The 23,536-nt window shown below is 34.4% G+C and overlaps 1 protein-coding gene and 1 long non-coding RNA gene across 2 annotated transcripts; one reads left to right on the top strand and one right to left on the bottom strand.

Moving 5' to 3' along the window:
• Window positions 1-12,957: 12,957 nt before the first annotated feature.
• On the bottom strand, window positions 12,958-13,662 carry LOC110674357. The gene is made up of 2 exons (XR_002498788.1): window positions 13,260-13,662; window positions 12,958-13,185 (listed from the first exon to the last, which is right to left on the bottom strand). It is a non-coding gene; the product is annotated as an uncharacterized LOC110674357 (long non-coding RNA).
• Window positions 13,663-14,257: 595 nt separating this feature from the next.
• On the top strand, window positions 14,258-18,814 carry LOC110680692. The gene is made up of 6 exons (XM_021856486.1): window positions 14,258-14,695; window positions 14,762-14,839; window positions 15,428-15,598; window positions 15,664-15,851; window positions 18,205-18,367; window positions 18,423-18,814. The coding sequence occupies exons 1-6, from the start codon at window positions 14,620-14,622 to the stop codon at window positions 18,812-18,814; spliced, it is 1,068 nt and encodes a 355-aa protein (XP_021712178.1). The 5' UTR covers window positions 14,258-14,619.
• The last annotated feature ends 4,722 nt before the right edge of the window (window positions 18,815-23,536 follow it).

The following is a 23,536-nucleotide window of genomic DNA, read 5'->3' as shown; positions in this document are numbered from 1 at the left end:
CGGGGTTCATTTTTAATTTGAACATCTAGTCACCCTAGAAACGTGTTTCTGGTTACCTCTTTCACTGTTTTGTTTTGATTCTACGTTCCGTTCCACAGCGTTCCATCTCACTTCACTCCGTTCCACGAGCTAAATGACGTTTGAACCATTTTTAATCTGAACGATGTGCAAATTAGCGGGGTACAGATTAAAAAGTGTTCAGATTAAATGTGGTCAAACCAACGGGGGTACCCGGTATCAGTTTGTCATTTATTTTTCGTGGGAAAAGGATAGAAAGTCAGATTGTTTGGGCGCATACAGCTTGCATCTAAAGCTTTAAGGACACACGTGAAGAAAAAAATGTCAGAAAGAATATTTATTTTACAATAGATTTAGAATTAGGGTTTTAAAACTTCTCAATTATTTTTCCTCAAGCCATGTGAAAATTACTTACGTCTATTTGGAAAAAATAATCGAGTGTTTAGTTATAAAACGCAAAATCAATGCGAATGCGATTCAAGGGGCCATGAAAACTACCTTCTATATGGTTCTATCCCGCTGGTCGAGGATCTTTTCGTAAAGGAAATTTTCTCGATTCCCAGGGCATAGAGTATCTTTGTACCTGCCACACGATATACACATGCAAAAATGGGCAATCGGCAAAGAAAGCTCTCAGTTAATAACTGTGGAAGTGCTCATAAGAACACTTATCTGAGAAGCAGGCTTTGTCCCAGTTGGGACGTAACGCCAAAAAGAAGAAGAAGATAGTTCTATAACTCGATGTTGAGATACGTAATATCGAGTTGTAGAGAGTTGACTGTACAGTACCATGCAGTGTCTTGTCCGCTTTATTGTGCTATCGATTGCTGTATGGAAAGGTAAGAAATGTAGATTAACCAATCGGAGGAACTGGACTCATGAATAACTAAAATAGAAATCTACAATATTGCCGTAATTTGACAGATTGGCGTAAGGGTCATTCCAATTTTGGGCACTTGTTTGACTATCAAACAAATACCATTGATTTGATGTGGGAATTTGCCCTACATAATGCCTACATAATAAGCATTGATTATCAAAAAAATATGCAAACATGCCTATCTCCAAATAGTAAACAAACTTACATTGTAGATTCATTATTTTCCGTACACAAAATTCTATACATTTCACTCTGAATCTACCTACTCGGTTTTCACTTTTAGAACGTTCAATTTCGAGATTTACAAAACAACTTGAGATGTTTCTTTTTTTTCTCAAGATGAGATGTTTCACTCTCGGAATCCAAAGATGGCCGACTTGTGCCCCTACTCACGTTTTCAAAGAAACTAGACTGGAGAAATAGTTGGCAAACATTTATGATCTTCTTATTTTAAGCTTTCTGCTAGTGCACAAAGCCAAAAAAAGTGCACTGTTGTTCGATGCTTTCTTCGCGTAAATTTGTGCCTTTGTAGTTTTAGTGCAATCTTAGAAAGTGATTCCAAACTGTTTCAACTTAAGTCAGATGTGCCACTTTCGAAACCTAACCACTACTTATGACGCTCCGTTATATGGAGAGACAAAGCGACGTAAGCACGAATCAGAACAAAACACTATTTGGGTCGACTTTGCACTGGTACAAAAACGTCATAGGTAATTGAATAAAATAGCGTATCATTTGGTCGTCAAATTTTTGTGGGAAGTAACAGAAACCCCCTTGTTTTTGAACGCGAGCTGATTGCATGACAACAATTGTACACTGAGAAGAAATGTTGAAAAAAGGGATTTATTTTTTGAAACATAGAATATAGATTGTGATTCTTCTTAATATTTTTTGTCAAAACTTTCTTTTTGTTGTTTGTTTTTGTGTTGTTATGAAAGTTACTTACGTCGTTTTGAAAAAGTAATCGAGAATTACAGAAATCTCTCATTTAGGGTTGTCGCAAAATCTCAATTAATCGATTCGTTGATAATCGATTACAGTCCAAGAATACCGATTATCGATAACGATTAATTGACCAGTATTTTCCGATTAATCGAATTAATCGACTTTTTTTGTTTATATGAGTTCTTCCTGCTATAAGGTACACCGGAGTAAGTTAAAACGGGTTGGGCAAAATGAAATACTATGTTTTGAACAAGATGACAACAAGTGTGAGCAGGTTTTTCGTTCCTCTAAGTCTGTTTCATTCATTCGAAATGCACGATCAAATTCTTCTAAAATTTTATAGATCTAATCCAATTTCCGAAGCATGAAGATGAGGTTCATGGGTTAGTAAATTGTTTCTTTAAGTTATTTTTTTTTAATCAAGATGAACTTCAGTATGTTTAGTAATTCAGTATATTCGTTGAACCTATGACATTTATTTTTAATTCTGAAGCTAATCCCTTCCTCTCTCATTTTTTCATGATTTCTATAATGGAGATGAAAAAACACAGAACTGACCCATTTATGCAAAACATACATGAACCCCGAGCATTGTAGACAATTTCTGTTTTGCTTTCCTAATTCCTGGAGAATAATTTGATCGAGTGTCTATTGATATTTTGTGTCATGATTCATTGTAAATTGTAGGGGATAGTTTAAAGAATTTCTAAAACAATTCGTACTTATCAGAACAACTAAAAATGTTTACGGAATAGTTGACAAAATTCTAGGAATATTCTGAAATGAGTTTAGGCACAATTTTCGAATAATTTTCGGATAATTTTTCAAGAATTTTAATATCTACTAAGCATTTTTAGATTCACTCGGGAATTTCTAACTTCAGTTCATTCGATATTCAGTTTTCTCAGGTAAGCTCTGTTTAGGTTACTTCAGAATTTTCTACCTCTGAAATATTTTTTTCACAACTCTGCAAGGAGAAAGACGTCAAAGATTAATAGAATTTTTACTATTACTCTATTCGTTTTTTTATTGCACATCGTGGACAAATGCATCAGTGAAAAAAACATGCAAATCCGTTGACCCGTTCTCGTGTAAACTCTTGACCAAGACTGGTATAATAGTGGAACTTTTAAGTTCTTTCCTGAAAAATGAAACCAAACTGGAACCAGAAATAAAACTTTAACAAACCAAACAGAAATTAAGAAAACAAAGAGAAACTTAACAGGAAAAATGGGATATGAGATTGATTCATCAACAAATCTGACCAGGCCTTTCTATTTTGAGATTTATTTTGAAAACTAGTATTTTGAGTTTATTTTGAAGATTTATTTTGAAAATTAGTAGTGTGACAGCTGCGGTAGCTTTCTGTTCAACTGTCGAAAAGAAAGTTATCTCTAAAATTGCAATAAATAAAATTATCCAGTCATTCTTCTAAGGACGTCTCCAGAGAAATGTCAAGGATTTTTTTTTCAGAAAATATTAGATTAGCTTTAGACATAAATCTAACGGCAAATTCTAGAGAAGATTTTAAAGTAACCTTCAATAAAACTTTTGTTAATTCTAAGTAATCGTTATGATATTCATATGAAGATTACTGAAAGAACTCTCAATTGTTTTGAAAAAGTATAAGAAGATTTTCTTGATCAATTCCAAAGAAATTGAATAAAAAAATCTTTCAAATATGCTGTAGGGTTTTCTGAAAAACATCAGACAGAACCCCTGAGGAAATTTGTGTTTTTAATAATTGCTGTGATATTGGTGTTATGTTTGGTGTAAAAAAAACTTAAAAAAAGAGAATCCGTGGAGATTTTATATCAGAAATCACTAGAGAAATGTTTGCAAGTTTGGAAGGAGTAATCTTAAGATTAAATGCTGGAGAAATTCCAAGAGAAATTTGTGGAGGAACTAATTCAATTCCTCTAATTGCTAAAAAAGTTTTGAATAAAAAATTGATAATCCCTGGGGAAATTTATGGAACAATCCTTGGGATTTGTTTATTTTAGTAATTCAAATCAATTTGTCTGAAAAAATAACAGATATATTATGCCGTTCTACGCCTACGTGTCCCATCCCAAGTTCTATGTAAACATTATGGACAGCGGAACAAATATGCGTAGAACGGCAGTATTGTAGTCGTAGTATTGTAGTGTAGTCGGCAGTATTGTAGTGTAGTCGGGAAATAGTAACTTGACGGTGATTTAAAAATAAATTTCTTGATACTTTTCAACGACTTTTGACCTGTGAAATTTTTAAGCAATACTGCTGGAGAAATCTACAAGAAAAATCGCTAAGGAAATGTTGGGTAAATTTCTAGAATTGAACCCTATGAGAATTCATTTGAAGAATTTAAAAAAAATGGGAGAGAAAAACAATGGAAACTTCTGGTAGAATTCATCGTAGAATTCTTGGAGTAAGATTTGAATATTTCCCCTTTTTCCTCAAGAAACCTGGAAATTTTATTGTTGATGGTCCTTTGTTAAGGTTATGTATTGAACAAAAATATCATTGAGAGCAAAAATGACCAATGACTTTGAAACAATTGCAGCAGGAATTATACCATGGACTATTTGTGGAATCGCCAGGGATGCTACCGACAGGAATTTTATTATGAATTTCTCCCATAATTTCACCATCATTCATGCTTCCAAAGATTCCTCCTGAACATATTATTCCAGATTTAGCTTCAGAAATTCTTAGGAGATTTTTGCAGTTATTTTCTTTGCATTTTTTTTTCAGAATGTCTGCCAAAGATTCCCTTAGGCATTTGTGTCAGAGGCTTCTTAAGAATTTTTAATACTTGGAATTATTTGAGCCGTTTTTTTTTTTCGATGCTGCAAATTTTCTTCTTCGGATTTGACTATGAATATCTTTTGGGATTCCTCTAGAAATTCTTGCAAGTATGCAAATAATTCATCAAAGGAATCCTTTATAAATTGCTCCAGTAGAACTTTTGTGGATTACTTATGGGCATCCTTTTGAAATTTCTTCAGAGATGGCTGCAAGTGTTTTGTTTGAAATTCATCTAAGGATTCCTTCAAGAATTTTATTACATAAATATCACTTGGGTTCTGCAAAACATTTCCCTGTGGTTCTTTCTAGAGTTCGTCCAGGAATTTCTTCAGTAGTTTTCAAAAGAAAAAATCTGTCAGAGATTCTTTAGAGTTTCTCCAAGGAATTCATAGGGTTTTTCCGTTATAAATTTATCCAGCGATTCGTCTACACCTTATTTTTTAATTTGTTCCTGAAATTTATCTGCCAAAGGATACAAACTCTAGTGGAATTAAATGATATAGTACTAACTTCCGTTCTTCTTTTACTCGAGCTAAAATTCCTTCCAAGGTTTCTTAAGTAAAAAAACAAGAATAATTCCTGAAACGCTTTGGAGAATGATAAATCTGAAAATTCCTCTTAATATTGTCGTTCCTTTTTTTCCGGAATTTCTCCAGTTATTTTTTGGGTTTTCTTCGAAAATTTCCTCCAGATTTTTTCTTGGAATTCTTTCTGGAAATACTTCAAGAATTTTTCCAAGAAGTACAAGGAAACGTTTTTATTAGCTACCCTGCTTAAAATCGTGGAAGAAATCTCTTAGTAACGTCTGAAGTAATTTCTGAAGGGATTCTTGCAGGAATATTAATAGGATTTTTGGGGGAAATCCCCTTGGGGACAGGAATTGTTCAAGTTCCTAGAAAAATCAGGAGGAATCTGTGGACGACTTCTGGTAGAGATATACTTTTGCATTTTTTTGGAAATTGTTGGAGATTTATTCGATAGTATTTTTTTTTTGAAAAAATGCCTGGTAGGAGTCGTTTTGAAAATAATTTCTGGAGGAGTCTTGAAATAATTTATAAAATTGGTATTACTGTAGGAACTCCTGGAGGAATCTCCAAAAAATCATAATTGATTGCTTGAAATGAAATTCAGGGCAATCTCTACCAACTTCCTGGAAGAATTCTAAGAATCATTTGAAGAAATGTCTGGATGTATCACGAAGTAATTTGGGAAAGGAAGCGATCCTTGAAAAAAAAAATGAAGGGGTTTCATATTTTAGCTTCACATTGAATTCCTAGAGACATCTACAGGGATTATACAGCTATAAAGATTCCTGGAGATCTCTATGGACAATGATTTTTATCTTCGCAATGTGATTCCTGGAGCAGTTTTTGGATTGATCTATGGAGTATGTTAATTAAGGAATTCCTGGATAAATTGCCGGGAGAAACATTCTAGAAATTCTTCATGCGATATTTGTTAAAAATTCTGAAGAATCTTCTGTAGCCCTATCTGTACTGATTTCATGAACCTGGTTATTGGACGCAGGTTTTACGTTTATATACTTTTGGATGAAAAATAAAAATTTTGTTCTATCTTTGTGTTTTGTCGTAAAATGAAGGCTTCGGATATAACCTATTTCATATTTGCTCTATGGTATGACGCCTCTCTGAATGTGCATAAAAATCATAGATTTTGGGCTGTCGAATGATGGTACTTACAACATGATGTTCAGAAAATGTCCACACAGAGATCTATCAGAACTGATATCACATGACCAAAACCATGATTTGATTATGCTCTTGTCAATCAGAATGAAAATATGAGCCGTACTCGTTTATAAATTCTTACCATAGGTGTATACCACTTCCTTGTGTACAGCATGACCAATTTCACAAAAAAAAACGGTTCAGAACTCTTAATCAAGGGTCCCATACCTTTTCATTGGAGCGAAAACAAATCCGGTTCAAAAATGGAATTTTGAGAACGTTTAAAAGCATTGTAGCGCCGGTCCCCGAAGTCACTGCAAGATTTTATGTTGTTTTATGTTATGAGAATTTTTGATAAATTCATTGTAAACATTCTTTCAAAAATGTGGGAGAATCTCAAGAGATACTTTAGGAAGACCAAGAAAACGTTGAAAGTGATCAGAACACCGCAAATTTGTGTACAACATGTGTATAACATTTCATTATGGGACAATTCGACTTGATTCTTTTTTCAAATTTTACCGAACAAACTATGTAGTGTTGTTAGTGTGGCTGAAAGATCATAGGAATATGTTGAAAACTTGAATAAACTCAAATTTGACAAAAAATGCTGACGGAACTCTAGGACTGTGTCCATCGAAAAAACAAAAAAATCTCGCGCCGATGACCTTGGAAAACGACAATTTGGGATTAATGCAGAGAATATCAAAATGAATAACTGCTAGATCTATGAGCATATTCGTGGTTTTATGATTGTGCGATAAATTTTCGTACACAACTACAGGAAAAGATCATAGTCGTTTGAATTGGACATTTTTTTTTGGCAAAAATCTACAAATAATCGATGTCAGTTAATCGATTATCTCGTTTATTGAGTGCGCTAGGTATCGATGATAAATTAATCGATTAGTGGTCGGTTAATCGATTAATCGAAATATTCGATTAATTTGCGACAACCCTACTCTCATTGCAGCAGAGTATGTGTCCAAACCTAGAGGTAGGGCACTCAACGGTTTCATTAAAATTTTCTTGATTTGATCTTAACGTAATTCTGTAAGCCTAAAATATTGCCGAAAACAACCTCATAAAGGCATCATCTTTTTTTCCGCCAATTCAATTTCACTCACATAAAGTGACGCAAACGAAAAGTCTTGTTCGTCTGTCCACCCGCCCACAACCACTCATTATTCAATGAATTTTAATTAGTGAATGGTGATGAGATTGTTTTACCATTATCACCTTCTGCGTCGCTTCCGTTGGACACGCTGTCCACTAACTCCCGTTGCAGTTTTTTTTTTCTTGTTTCATGGACCATGTCTAATTAGAGAAAAAAAAAACGCTATTGCTTTCGCTCGGGATGACCTCCTGGTTTCCGTGGTCAGTTAATTAGTGGCTGGACAGGTCAACCTAGTAGGCCATGGATGTCTCACCCCCCAAAGTAGGCGCAGGAAGTTTTGAACAATTCCTACAAATTTCAATTGGCACAGATTGCTGCGATGACCAATAAATATGCGGCCATTGTCATCTTTCAATTGGAATGATTAATTACGGTTTCGGCGATTGGATCCGTCTGTCCGTCGCCGTTCGTCGATGTCCATCTCTGTGGCCACTCGACGTACCAGGAGACAAAACTCCCGACGGAGGACTTTTCATCACTCTCGTCAAGAATGACCAGATAGAAAGGAAAAAATGTGAGAAAAGAAAAAAACGGACGATTTTTCTTGCTTCGCATCCCCAAGAAGTCCACCCCCATCGACCCAAACCACTAATTGGAGTAATTAAAACTGGGCGCAGGAGGGTCGCGTTTCCGAGAGAGGGAGAAAAAGAACAACCTAAGAAAATACACACAGTGGAAGAAAAAGGGGAGTCTCACAATCGGAGGGTCGTCGTCGGTCGGTGCCATGTCCGACCGCAGTGAAAGTTATTTTTCCCCGCTCTTCGGGGTCCGCGCGTCCAATCCAAACACTTGTTGCAGACCACAGTAGGTTCGGATATCAAGCGCTACAACAACAAGCGTGCATTATTAAGTCGGGTGGAAGGCAAACGATTTCATAAAAATAAACCCGGGATATTTCAAGGCCAACCTGTTCGTATATGTACCTAGGGCTACCCCAGGTCGTAACAGTTTCGTTTCGGTTATCATCACCTCGCACGGCTCCCATCTCCATCTCCATCATAGTAGGCGAAATGAACGACATACGTCCGGGTTGGCCTTGGAGCAGGGATGCTAGGTGATTTTTTTTTTCCGATTTCTTCAAATTGCATAAAGAAATTCGATCAGAGATCTAAATTCGGATCAAGGCAGTTGCCCCTCCCTAGCCGACCGGAAAAAATGAACTGGTTCGATACAGAGGTGTATATTTAGTTAGAATTGTTGGTCTTCAGAATTTATGTTTGTGTAGAATTGCCTCACGATAAACTTTTTGTATAATTCTTGTCGAACTAAAAATCAGATTTTCCTCAAAGATCTTACCAGATATCGTTTACTAAATTAAATTAAAGGTTTTATCAACACTGTGCAGTGGATCTTGCGAGAAAGATGCCAATAATCTAATATGAATCCCAAAAGGTTTTTGTCAAGCATCTGTTTAGTAATCTTGAAATGAATTCATCCAGGAATTATTAAAAGAATTTGTAAATATATCTGATAGAAGATAATTCCATATATTTTGTAGAAATTTTGTCTGAGGTTCCTCTTAATTTTCCACTACATAGTTTTCTTTAGATTGCTCAAGAAATTAGAATGTTCTGAACCATTCCAATAATTCATTCCAGAAATCGTTTTTGGCTGTAACTCGAATTTCTTCATCGAGTCCTTAGCAATATCTCAATATACAATATGTATAGGTATTGTTAAGAAATGCTGAATAGATCCTAGATGAACTTCCTTAAAGAATTTTGCAATTTTAAAGAGAAATTCCTGAAGAAACTTTTGGATGGATTTTTTTTAGGAATTTTTGGGATAATTTATGCAGAAATCTCTGGAGGAATCTTATTAATTCTTTCTCCTGAAAAAAAGCTAGGAATAGCTCCCGAGAATATAATTTTTTGAAGTTTCTAAACAAACTCGCAGGGAAACTCTTATATCAGCTCTGTAGGAATTTTACGTGACCCAAGAGTAAATCTTGATTCTTGGAGTAGTTGTTGGTGATGATTCTGAAAGAATCCTAGAAGGTATGCTAGAGACAAATTGTGCTGTTTTTCTCAAAGATGTCCCTAATGGACATTTATGGAATTATCAACAAATGCTGCCTATTTTTGCGTAAAAATCCTTCCCAAGACATTGCAAGACTTCTTCCTCCTCTTCAAGGATTCCTCTCAGTATTGAGGTAGGTTCATGCTCAGGATTTTATGAATTCTATCATCCCTCTCGTTAGTTTTAGTAAGAATGTGTAGTCAATATGACCAATTGAGCGGTTCCACGCCGTTTCGCATTATTTTTGTATTTTTTGAATCGCCTGAAAATTTGCATACAGATTCTTTATGACCAAAAATGCCATTATGCACTTTCAGACCGCCATTTTGAACCTCGCCTTATTTTTGAGAAGGGCGTATCGGAAAATGCATGGCAAAACTGTAAAAAACTGTAACTCGAAAACGGTTTGTCCGATCGATTTGAGATCTTCTACAAAGTTGTAGGCATTGCTTATGACTATATGGAGATAAATATGCACGGTTAAAAAAAGTTAGAGATTATGTTTTATTTCAAAAACAAAATTTTAAAATCGATTTTCTCCAGAAATGCAGTTTTGATTTTTTTTTATTTTTGGATATGTTTTAGGGGACAACTTATGTGATTTATTGCACAATGTTTCAAAATGGAAGAATTATGGACAAAAAAGTTATGATTTTTTAAAAAATTACAGATTTTGAAAAAAATCGAAATAGAGGAAAACAATAATTTTTTATGTGATTATTTGAAAGTACAGAAAAATTGCAATCGAAAAGTACTTAAGTAATTTTTTTCTAGGTTGCCTCAATTTCGAGATATACTCATATTTATATAAAATTTTTAAATAAAAAAAGAAAAATAGGCCCTGTTCAAGCATATTTCGTGTTTCTCCATTCCAGAAAAAAAATATTTTGATTGAGCGAATCGTAGCTAAATCGTTTATCGTTTGATCAAAACATTTTTTCCCATCATTTTTTTCAAAAGCTTGTTTAAAAAGCTATTTTGTCAACTAATTTTTTGACGAAGCTCTCCATTGACCCAACAGTAAACAATTAATCTGCTGGAATTGTCCAATATTTTCAGTTACATATTAAAAATTTCATTGCTGCGTCAAACATTTGCCTTATTGTTATGCCCAGCGCTCATAAGTGTGTAGTACTGAATGAACATTATTAGGTCGTATGAATAAACTGAGCAAAAGCTTTTACTTTACTCAAATCCACCTGTCAAATCATTTTCTTGAGCATTTACTCAAGTTGGTATGATAAAACTGAGCATTTGAGCCCGACACGAATGCCAAACGAATGGTAAAGTGTCGCTAATAAATAATAATAATAATAATGAGCATTTGAGCATTTACTTTTCGAACATCCAAATTCGTATGAATAAAGCGGTAAAAGCTGAGTAAATGCTCAGAAAATCCTGAGTCACCTACTGACCATGCTCAGTGGAGTACAAACGAACGCGAAAATTGAAAGTACATCTTCCTCGTTTGGATTATGGTGATTTATTTCCAGATTCTGCAACTGGGGAAAGAGTGTTGATGTACCTGCAAGTAAATCAGGTACTTATTTATATGATTGGAAATGCCGGATCTTTGAACCTACATTCATGCTATCAACCAGATGAGAATTTCGACAGTATTTAAAAATTTGACCGCAGCACGTTAGTTATCTTGGCAAGACTGTAGAATTTCCTTTTAAATAGCGCACAACTTCAGAAATAATTTCAAAAATTTATGACAAAAACGATTGTTTGTCTCTTTGATTATACCTGCTCTTTTCAGTGAAAAAAAAACATAAAATACCTATATTTTTTTTGCTTTTTTTTATAACAAAAAATCAATTGCCGAAACAAACTTAAGGAAATAAACAAGAATTTTTCTAAAAACTCTAGATATTTTTAATGGCATATTTTCAGGTATTCCAATAATAATTCTTTAGGGAGTTTTTGAGACTTCCTTCAAAAATTCATTACCTGTCAAAGAATTCTTGCAAAGATTACTCCATAACTTTTTCCAAGATTTTTGTAGTAACGTTCTTGAATTACTCATTTTAAATTATTCATTTCCATAGATTTCTCTAAAAAATGGCAAATAAATTCCTTCAGCCTTCAATTCGCCTAAGAATGAAAGATAACCGTAGCGGTAAACACACATCTATTCAGCAAGATCAAGCTGAGGGTCTTGGATTGTGAATCCCACCGGTCGAGGATTTTTGCGTAATGGAAATTTTTCCGACTTCCCCCAGGGCTTAGAGTTTCTAAATATTTGCCACACGTTATGCTGATAAGAACACTAAGCTGAGAAGCAGGCTCTGCCCCAGTTGGGACATAACACCTAAAAGAGGAAGAAGTAGGAAATATTTTTGAAATTTATCCGCAGATTTCTAAATATTTTTTCTCAAAAATCTTAGAAAGTTCCTATGGGAATTCCTCCAGAACTCAATTAGGAATTCGGAGGGACTTTTCCGAAAATTCGTCAATACTATGAAATTTTGAGGTATTTATATAAGAAATATTTTAAGATTTTAATCGATTTTTGAAAATATATCGTCTTTTCACATTTTATGAATTTCTACATTCAAGGGATTTACTTGATACCTTAAAACATTTCTGGAGTTATCTTCCGATGAGCTATTTAGAAAATTTTCAAGAAATTGTTGAAGTAATATATAAAAAACTCTGAAATACTTACAAATATAGCGCATTGCGCACATTATAAGTGCGGGATTGTGAATAAAAGTGCGGGATTACGTCGGATCGATCTGGTGTCTTCACTGAACTTAAATTATTAAAGGCGTATTCATGGGAATCATTGAACTTTTAGACTAGACATTACATTAACTATAATCAAAGTAGTTTTAGAGCTTTTTATCCTTTTTTTCAAGAATTCATGGAAAGTACCTTCTGAGAAATTTATTTTCAAATATTTGTAGAAGAGTTTCACTAACCAATCTAAGGAAGAAAATGTGGTGAGATTACTGAGAGTATTCTTGAAAAATGTTGGAAATATCTAGTACAATCCCTCAAAGGTTCTTGAACGATCATTCTAAGTATTTCTAAATAAATTTGTGTTAAGATAATCAGTAGTTAAGCTGGCAAGATTCTTAAAGACAACTGAGAATACTGATGACGGATTTTTGCAAAATCTGTGGCGGATTCTTGGCGGAACCAATGGATGCCGTCTGGAGAGATTTTTGGAATACGCTTATATTTTTGGTGAACTTCAATAATTCTCCAACAAGTTTCTCTTGATGAGGCTCCAACAAGTTTCTCAAGGTGAAGATCTATGTCTCTATGCCACACCTCAATAATCTAAAAGAGCACAAACCTAGAGAAACAGAGAGCCGAACACTTGACCGTTTGGTCTCTCATTGGTGGTGACCTGTGGTGACCAATCGATCAAACTATCAAATCCATAATCCATTATCCACTTGAGAAAATCTTTAGAAAATTCAACGCGATCAAGTTTTGCAGCATAATTCGTTTATTATTTCAATCAGGACTCTACAGCATTTTAACGTTGAATACGGGCCCATTGCTTTGTCCCATGGATCCTTCTTCACTACTGGTCAAACAACTGCTATCAATACTGAGGTTTCCCATTCGTTTTTTGATGTTGCTGCGCCGCTGGGACTCGTGTTGCTTATTAAACTTGTGACACCTGTTGGCTCTCTACCCATCGATGGGAGCTGTTTGAGAAGGAAAGAACATATTGCAAATTATTGTAATTAAACTACAAAATAGTTAAGTGTTAAATACTTACAGTTGCGTACGGACCGATTACATTCATCGGTGGCTTATGCGGAGCAAGGTAGCATTTGGTATACCGTTTGTACCCCCACAAGTGGCACATGATGGCTCGAAATTCTCCCCGATTGTGTTTTCTCGTTTTTGTGTATGACTCCAGCAGCCGGCAACAACAAAAAAGACGGAAAAGATCCACAAAGGCACTAAATTGTTCCACCGCAGGGATTCTTTTTCCTCGCGGGTCAAAACAAAACAACATTTTTGACAGAGTAAATGCTAAGTTCGAAATTCGAACTTACTCTGAGCAAAGTATCGTTTTATTCATACCGTTTTGAGTAAATGCTCAGAGACTTTACTTCGTTCAAATCGGGTTGAGCATGAGCAAGTACTCGGTTTTATTCATATGATCATAGATCTTGTCTTCCAACCCTGTTATGATGACTGATAATCAAATGCCTGTTGAAAGAACTCCGAGAATGTAGCATCGGATCGGACATCAAACGATCTAGTTGGCATGGCACAACTTCGACGCCTCACTCCTATGAGCCTCTGTACGTGCCATAAATTCTTTTGTTCTCATGACTTTTACTGTGCGCCGTGTGTTGGTGCTGTCTCGCCCTCTCTGACGGACAACTTGAAAACAGGGCGCACAGTAAAAGTCAAACGTTTTATAGCATGCATAGGCTCATACCCAAGTAACCATGGAGCATTATATAATTGCATATATAATGCAGCTGCATTGCCGTAAGCCTACCATTAAAGTAGTTTAAAAGTGGAAAGGGCACTTTTACAGTTAAATTAATGCAAAAAGGACGATAAAGCAATGAAGCAACTTGTAAAGTAATATTAATGCAGCAGTACAATTTATAAAGTGATGTTAGTGCATTGATACATTTGTAATGTACACAGAAAATAATTGTGGTGTAATTATTACTATAATACTGTGTTTGAGTTTACTACACCTCGTTTTATTTATAATAACAGAGCTTTGAGTAAAATTAACCAACAAATGGGAAAATATACCATGTGTCCCATCAAATTCTAAAAGTAACGCAGTCAACATTCCATAGTCAAACGAACTATAGTTTTTTTCAGTAAATTAACTACAAAAATGGTAGAATTCAATGCGCGTGTAACTGTCATTGAATGCTTGTTTTTGTTTTACTTTTAATTTTACTGCGTTCATAGTCAAAATAATCCTGTTGAACCGGCAAATTTCAGCTGACTATGTTTGTCGTCGAAAGCTTTTATAAATATAGTAGTGTCGAATGCAGTCGGATACCTAAATAACGCCATTTTGCAGAACATAAAACTTCAGTCAGTTTCGAGTAGGTGATACGTTTTGTGGTTTGCTCTTGATTTTAATAAAATGTAACATGAATTTCCTACCAAAAGTGGAAAACGTTAGTGTAATTGTGAACGATACACTTGCCGATTATGAAAATATCGATGGTAAGTTGATAAAAATACGTATTCCTGTGCCAAACTCATCTCAAACGTTTGCTTTATTCTTTTCAGAAGGAGATCACGATCCGGAGTTGCAAAATCTGGTGGAAGAGTGGAATTTGTGCGCATCAGTCTACGCAATTCTGATCCGTAAGTACTCAGAAGTTAAATGAAAATATTTAAAATTACAGTACAAAATCTTCATTAGAACATGGATACTCAGTTCAGTATCTGAAGATGATGGACGACAGATCTCTGGACGATGTGTTTTCTGTAGTGAAATGGACCGGACACAAATATGCGTTGCGGCAGAAGTTGGTTTTGTGGCCTGAAAGTGTTTTGTTTCAGTCAGCAAGTACGTCGAGCACAAGTCGAAATGCTCCAGCAGTTGATTCGATCGAATTCCCAGCCACATCAACCGTACAGACGAGTAGTTTGAAACATCGCCTATTACCAACTTCTGTAACATCGGAACTGTTGAACGACATTCTAAACCGAAACGAAAAGGGCAAAATTGTTGTCAATTTTTTCGGAAAGCATCAGTGTCTGGACTCCTCACACAGAAAATTCCTTGCTCATACGATTGTTGACTATTACATCGCTAGAGACATGTACTTTCATCTACCTGACATGGCCAAATTTGCTCAGTTGATTGCCGATCGATTTTCAATGGAACTTGCAGTAATGTCATATGTTTATACCTTATTGATTAAATAATTATAACGTCTATCCAACAAGAAACGTATTATAACCTTCGAGACGCGAAAGCAGAGAAGAAGCATCCATCCGGATTGATTTACGACCGGCTCCGTAATCGCAACAAAAAGAGATTAATTCGAGCAAAATCATCGGAAACAGAAAATACTTACTGTAAGAAGAAATCTATTGCACTCAGTCTTCCTGAAGACGGTGAGTAAAATGTAATGAAATGTGTATAAACTTGCTAATCCAATCCTATTTCTTGATATTTTCAGAAATCACCAAGTTGTCGACATTGAAAAATTGGTTGCGCAATAACTTTGCCCCTGCGGATGAAGTTCAGGCTAAATGGAAAGAGTCAATGCCCTTACGATTGCGAGCAATAATCGATGAGGTTGATATTGAAAAATGTTATGTTCTTTCTGAGTGGCCTAGGATTACTGATGAGACTGGCTATTTATTGGTAAGTAAATTTCATCTCGATTGTTCATAAATCATGCATAGCTGTTAGTAGGTATTTGTCTCTAATGAATCGTGAAAAACTAACTATTAGACTTTTTATAACGTTACTTGGGCACTACCGTGAATCATTTTGACATAAGTTTCTTCCTCGAAAGAATTGTCTGAAACATTAAAATAAGAAGCACATCAATATGACACATATTATGGCAAAATATGTGTTAAGTAGCATTTAAAAACCCCTGCTGTAGTGAATCAAAAGTACCAAGAATAGGATCCGGCTCCCTATGTACCTTACACCTGCCAAACAGTTGCTTTAGGTACAGAACAGAGTTTATGAGTGTCCATTATAAAAACTAAGCATTTACAACAGAAACAATCTTGTCAAGTGATTTATGATTTTCGTGCCCTTCTTGACCTTTACAGTACCAACATATAAAAATGCTGTTTGTTTTCTTTAACTTTTATAACTTTGCCAATTCTCACTCGTGTTTGATGATTCTACCATAATTGGATCACAAATCTTACATATTTTTCAGAAAGCTATACAAATTCTGATAACATGCATAATTTTAAAAAAGGGCCAAGGCTAGTGGGGTGCTATATTCTATAACTCGGGGTGTTATATTCTATAACTCGATAATTCTATAAGTCGATGGTCCCTTGAATATCGAGTTATGGAGAGTCGACTGTACATTTAGTGTAGCACAGGGATATTATTATTATTATTATTATTCAAACTGATTATTCAAAAGTTCAAAAAAGAATTTATATTACTAGGTGACGTTAAGATGATGGTTTTAGTTGATTGAATTTGAAAAGTGTTGTGAGGCACCACATTTGACGGTACTGTAAAGGTTAAATCAGAGACGAAAAACCAAATAAAAAAAAATCGAAGTGGAAAACAAACTTCTTGAGAACATTTAATACCGAATTCCGGATTTTTTGAACAATAGTTCTATTACGTTTATTCATGCTCTACTCACTTCTTTGCTTTTGGCAAAGCTAACTTAAGTTAACATTTTTTTTGTCTGTGCTAACTTTGTCATGGGCATAATGTCGCAAACCGCAAACCAACAACACTAAAAATAGTCAATTTAAAACATAGTCACGTGAGCATTAACGCCTCAAGCTAAGCTGCTTCACTAGACTGATGCAAATTTTGAAGTTTTTGCTCCCCTATGCTTAAACGATGTCAATTATGATGAAAATGATCCTCCCAAAATTTGAAGTGATTCGGAAGAAATTTGGTTGTTCACACACTATTTGAAGTTTATATGGAAATTACTATAGAAAAGGCAAACCTTTTGTGTTCAGTCCTCTAACTGCTCGTCATAATAATCTATGGAAAAGTGAACACACTCATCTCATGTGAAATCTTTCCAGCTACAACTTTGATGAAGACCACATTTTGATGGGACGTAAGGATAATTTGTTATTATTAACATTAACAACAGCCTGAATTACTTTGATCTATCCTTCCCACTAGGAGCACCACTGTTGCCTGCCGAACAGTTGGTGAAGCATGCTACATGTAAACAAACTTTATGATGATGAATAACAATTTATCCTGACGTCCAATCGAAAAGTGGTCTTCGGCAAAGTTGTAGCTGGGATGATGTCACATTAGAAGAATTTGTTCACTTTTCCATAAAATATTATGACGAAGAGATAGAGGGCTGAACACAAAAGATTGGAGTTTTCCATAGTAATCTCCATAAAAACTTCAAATGGCGTGTGCACAGTCAAATTTCTTCCGAATCACTTCAAACTTTGAGAGGATGCTTTTTACCATAATTAAAATCGTTTAAGCATAGGGGAGCTAAAATTTCAAAATTTGCATCACTCTACTGCTTTACACAAGAAAAGTGAAGACATTCTGACTGAATAGGTCAAGATATTTCCTAAAGAGAGCCTCATTGTGATTTTATTGACCATTTTTGGGAAGACATTTTCCACGCATCAAGATAGGCGATAACTTTTTTTGTTAATAGCATGGTGTTTTTATTGTTTTAGAAGGGCTATTCACATATTACGTAATATTTTTTAAATCTTTTTTCTTAGATATGCAATCAAATTTGGTTGAAAGCACAAATTTTGTTTATATTTGATCAAGTTTGATAAAATGTGTAATAAAGAGTGGATTAATATATTTTTTATGAACTTAGTTTGAAAAATTCCGTTAAAATATATTTTGAATATTAAATTTTCCAATTATTATAGTTATTAGATTTGCGTGACTATGTTTTAAATTGATTATTATTCTAGCTGTTTCGTTTGTTTGCCTAATTCTCTACAATCGTCCAGTGTTGAATCAAGTGCGCAATACATTACAACATTTTCAACTTTCTTTACAGATCGATTCAGACTTTGATCACCTTTTCGGAAAATCTGACAAACTATTCAACGACTGGGAAGAGTTTTCCGAGAATTTCTTGAATTACGTCCGAATCAACAATATCAAAGACGACCGCTCACGTAAACTGATGCACATTTTGGAGGAATCAACTATATGTCAAGGTATAATTCAAAAGGTACATAGTCAAATTAATATTGCATTTGTTTGATATTTTAGGTGGGCGTGATGTGATTTTGTGTTTTGTTTTTCACGCACTCATCAAACCTACACGACGAGCTAACGGAAAACTCCCAACAATATTGGAGGCACAACTGGATGTATATTATCTTTGTGACACATACGACGAGTATATTGAAGCCATCCAAACAACTCGTCAAGAATGCGCAACGGCAAAAATTCAGGTTGCACCACGTATCTATGCTGTAGGAAGCTTTGAAAGTATTGAAGAGTTCTACGTTGCCACCGGGAAAATCGAGTACAGATTGCCATCATTTCTGCGTTGCTTGGATGTAATTATAAAGCTGAAACACGTACTTGACTACCCCTTTCCGGAAAGCTGTGAGATCTTCTGGTGTTTCATAACCAGGTACTTTTACGGAATTGATTAAGGTACCGTGGGGTAAGTGGATACAGAAAAATCAATAGTCAACTTCATTGTTATGTACAGCTGACATGAATAATGTAATTCAAACTTTTTTCTGTGGATAACAAATGAGTGACTAATATTCTTCAAATCGTCATTTATTTCGATTTTTCTGATTGTTATGTATTGAGTATGAGGGACTTGAAAATTTGCGCCAAATGATCCACTTGCCCCACCATGGTGGGGTAAGTGGATCACCAATAACAAACATCTGTTCTCAGAACAAATGTGGTGTAATTATGTATAGTACGAATGCTATTACTCGCGTTCTTATTATTAGTGCTAGTAATGTTACATTTTAATACTTTGAAATTAAAAATTATCTTTATTTAACCAAAATATATGTATATACACATTGTATACATTAGTTCACACTAATTCGAACAAAAAATATATTGGATCTAGAATAATTTGAAGAAAATTCATACATTTATACACATAAGTTATATAGAAGTATTGTAAGATGATTCCTAATGATGTTTTATAAAAACACTCGTAGTTTAAAAATATTAGGTACATTTACTTTCGAATAACACACTGAAATCCTTTTATTCTATTTATGAATATATTTGTATCATCTGTCTAGAACAATTTATATGCTCAAATAAGGTACGATTATATGCTTTCGAGTGGAAAATTTGTATATTTTGCTCTTCTACAACCTAGCTTAGATAAACCACGAAAAGTTTCGTATAAATTTTAAAATTATTACTCTTTTATACCAGAAAGGTTAAAATAAACTTTTAGATGGATTAATTCAAATTTTCTTTGTTCAATTTGACAAATTTAAGCTAGGAATGAATGAAGTTTAGGGAAAACAGCATTTGCGGATACTGAAATTTATTAAAATTATCGTAAGCAGTCTGCCAATAAATAATAATTATACTTAATCCACTTACCCCACCCCATTAAAAAGTAGGGGTAAGTGTAACATGTACAAGATATCTGTATTTATTTATAAAAATCACATATTTTTCATTGTGATTCATTCAATCAGAGCTGAAATGCTCACCACGTGTCGAAAAAACTAATAGTATTCGACTTTAGACAGAGATACAGTGGATTTTTGATTTATGGAAAACAATTTTCAAATTAATTAATTTTTGCAGCAAACAAGTTTGCTTGTGTTGGTGTACGTGTAGTACCAGTTTTACAATAGTATCAGTGTGGGCGTAAGAATATAACGTAAAACGAAGCAATGGTGCGAAAACATTCAACATATTCAAGTATGTATGCTTAATATTGACGAATGATCCACTTACCCCACTGATACACTTCCCCCACTGTACCTTATAAAAGAAAATCGAAGAATAGTCAACTTCTTCAATTGGTTAGCTACCTGGAAGCTCACAGAGTTGATCTTCAGTGATGGATTGCTTTTTGTGCCCAATATTTTATCCGGCCATCGATCGCCTATTAAAACACCTTCGTATTGAGCATGGGGCTCCAGCAATTTCGATTTATAAATGCACAGCATGTAAGCCAGCATCGCTCTTCAAAGACGTGCATCGTTTCAAGCGCCACATACAAGTACGACATTGAACGTTATTTCAAATCAGCAGCTCTGCATCAGTTGAAAATTAAGGACAAGGATCAAATGCCTATTACTGGCTCAAATGATTCGGAGGAAATTGGAGAAAAACATGATTCAACTATCAAAGGTCAAAGTTGCATTGAGTTCACGAACAGCGAGAAAAATGCCATGCAAAGAAAGAAGAAGCAATACTAGATATAAGAAATAAGTTAAGAGAAGGTTTTTTAAGTTTTACAATAAGTTTACACAGCAAAAAAAATTTAAGCAGGAAAGATGTAATTGAACTACAGAAAAATATCACCGATGATATTATTGCACCGATATTAGATGCGCTCAGTAAAATAACAGATATGCCACATGATTTAATGAGTTTGGATCTTATAAATGATTTACGTGACCCATTTAATTTTATTAGTACGCAGCAAAGATTAAACAGCCAACTTGAACATTTAAGCATGAGAGAAGCTCCGCAAGTAATTGAGTATGAAGATGAAGACGCAAACATTGTTTCAAAAGGTTGTCTTACTTCAATTAAATTTCAATTGAAAAAGTTTTTTGAAAGGTACCTGTTTTTCAACAAACAATGCAAAATATGAAAATGCTAGAACAGACAAACGAAATCTCGAATGTTGTAAACGGCAGTTTATAGAAAACAGTGAAACCTATGTATGGTAATAAATTAGTTTTGCCTTATTTTTTGTATTCTGACGAAGCGGAACTGAATGACGCTATAGGAGCTCATTCAGGAACGCACAAAGTATGTGGACTCTATTATAGTTTACCGACAATCCCTACTTATTACTTATCTCGCCTAAGTTGCATATTTGTCGCTGGCTTCATTAAAGCGTCTGACATTGCGGAGCGTGGTCCATCAAGAGCTTTAAATGATCTAGTTGACATCTTGATTGAACTTGAACAAGAGGGAATTGAGGTGATTATCGAGAATCAAAAAACACAAATTTACTTCGTGCTGGTGGGAATATTAGGCGATAATTTAGGCATGAATTTACTTATGGGATATGTTACGTCGTTCAACTCTCTTCTGTACTGTAGATTTTGTAAGCTGAATAGGAAAGAGTGTCAGAAATCTATTATTTTAGACCCGAACATGAATCGAACCAGAGAATCATACGACAAAGATTTATCGAAAAACATTAAGGAATCAGGGATCAAAGAGGAATGTGGCTTCAACAAATTGAAATATTATCATGCTGGGGAATTTGTTGCAGTAGATGTGATGCACGATTTTTTTTCACATGGAATATGTGCTAACGATCTAACCTTTATTTTCAAATATATGATTAAAACGCTCAAAATTTCTTTGAATATTATAAATTATCGCATAAAAATGTTCAACTATGGTAGCACTGAAAAACAGAAGACATTTAAAACAATCACACTGCAACAAATCAAATCATCGTCATTCAAAATGACTGCTCATGAAATGATGCTTCTAATTCGTTATTTTCCATTAATTTTCGGAGATTTAATTGCGCAAAATGACAGGGTTTGGAATTTCATGATGTCATTAGTAGAATTAGCAGATATAGTTGTTCTTCCGTCGTTTGATTCTGAAATGCTAGGCGTATTACAAGAACAAATCGTATATCATCACACGCTATATAGGAAATTATTCGGTGCAAAATTGAAACCCAAATTTCACATACTTTTGCGTTACGTTGATACTATAAGGAAAATCGGACCTCCAAGATACACTTGGAGTTTCAGATTTGAAGCTATGCACCAAATATTTAAACAATATAGTCGCAACATCACATCAAGAAAAAATATTTGTTTGACGTTGTGCATTAAGGCTCATATGTATTTTATACAAAATATGGACAACTTGGCTATGCAAGAGAACAGTGTTTCGCTTAAAAGCGCCGTACGTATAAAAATATCAGAGTTGCCTTATTACAATCGTTTATCCTCAGAAGAGTTCTCAGAATGTACTGAATACTATGCTTGCAAAACAGTAACATATAAAGGCACAGAATATCGAATTGGAAATTTTGTAACAATATCAGAACAAAACATGCAAAAAATTAATGTATTCCAAATAAAAGACTTCCTCGTTATGGACAACGTATTATTCATAACTTGTCAAGAATGGCGTGTTGGTGTTTATTCTTACCACTATGCATCTATTGAAGTGCATGAAGAGCAATTTAATTATAATATTATCAATGCAGATTCATTTGATGGGCCACCAATAAATATGTACAATATCAATAGTAGGAGGTTTATTAGACTTAAGAAGTTTTTGTATAAAAACGTGTAAATAAGTGTAACAATATGGAAATATACAAGTTGTCCCTATTGTGCAAAATTCTAATACTTCTAGTTGAAAAATGGGTTAAACAACGTGCGAAAATCGAATTTTCACACCCACATACATTTTGTCGCATTGCAACTCGATTTTCGCACGTTTTTCAACTTATTTTTCAACAAAAATCGGTATATCTGCATTATTCGCATGCTACACTACTTCACAGTAAAAAACTAGTAAAATATGGTTAAATTTACTATGGTACCAAAATAGTAGCTCAATGCAGTTGTTGTCAATTTGATTGCATTTGTGGTAAAAAGTTTGGCGAAAAAATACTGATAACATGGTTAAAATTACTGAATTGTAATATAGAGAAATTTACTACATACATAGTTGTAGTAATATCCATATATTGTCAGCTGAAAAATGTGGATGCTTTGCTTTTAATTTAACCCTCTGAAATGGTATTTTCAACCGCAACTTTTTTTTGCGTGTAGCGTTAAAAGCTGGATTAGAAATCGTTGAAATTTAGAAAATATTCTCAAAATAATGTTTGATCCATTCCTGAAATAAACATTGACAGTATCCCTGAATCAATCTCTAGAGGAGTTTTGAGTGTAATTCTTTAAACAGATTCCTCTAAAAATATGAAAAAGTATTCCACGGATTCTGTTAAGACTTTTTTTAAAAAGATCACTGAAGAAAGCTTATTTAAGGCTGGTTTGCTACTGACAAGAAAAGGAATCGCCTATCTCAATGCGTGGAAAATTTCTTCCCAGAAATGTTCCAGAAAACCACATTTATCTGATCGCAGTACGCAGTTGAGAAGAGATGTAATTTCAAAGGGGGCTCTCTGTAGGAAATTTCTTGACCCATTCAGTCAA

The sequence above is a fragment of the Aedes aegypti genome, chromosome 1 (assembly GCF_002204515.2).
Source record: "Aedes aegypti strain LVP_AGWG chromosome 1, AaegL5.0 Primary Assembly, whole genome shotgun sequence".
Lineage (NCBI taxonomy): Eukaryota > Metazoa > Arthropoda > Insecta > Diptera > Culicidae > Aedes > Aedes aegypti.
The sequence above is the reverse complement of the archived record's forward strand: the minus strand, read 5'-3'. Positions and strand labels throughout refer to the sequence as shown.

Excerpts from the sequence above, each read along its gene's own strand:
- LOC110680692 (XM_021856486.1), top strand. The coding sequence starts at position 14,620 with ATGAATTTCCTACCAAAAGTGGAAAACGTTAGTGTAATTGTGAACGAT. Across the intron at positions 15,599-15,663 it reads ACTCAGTCTTCCTGAAGACG|AAATCACCAAGTTGTCGACA; the intron begins GTGAGTAAAATG and ends TGATATTTTCAG. Across the intron at positions 15,852-18,204 it reads ATGAGACTGGCTATTTATTG|ATCGATTCAGACTTTGATCA; the intron begins GTAAGTAAATTT and ends CTTTCTTTACAG.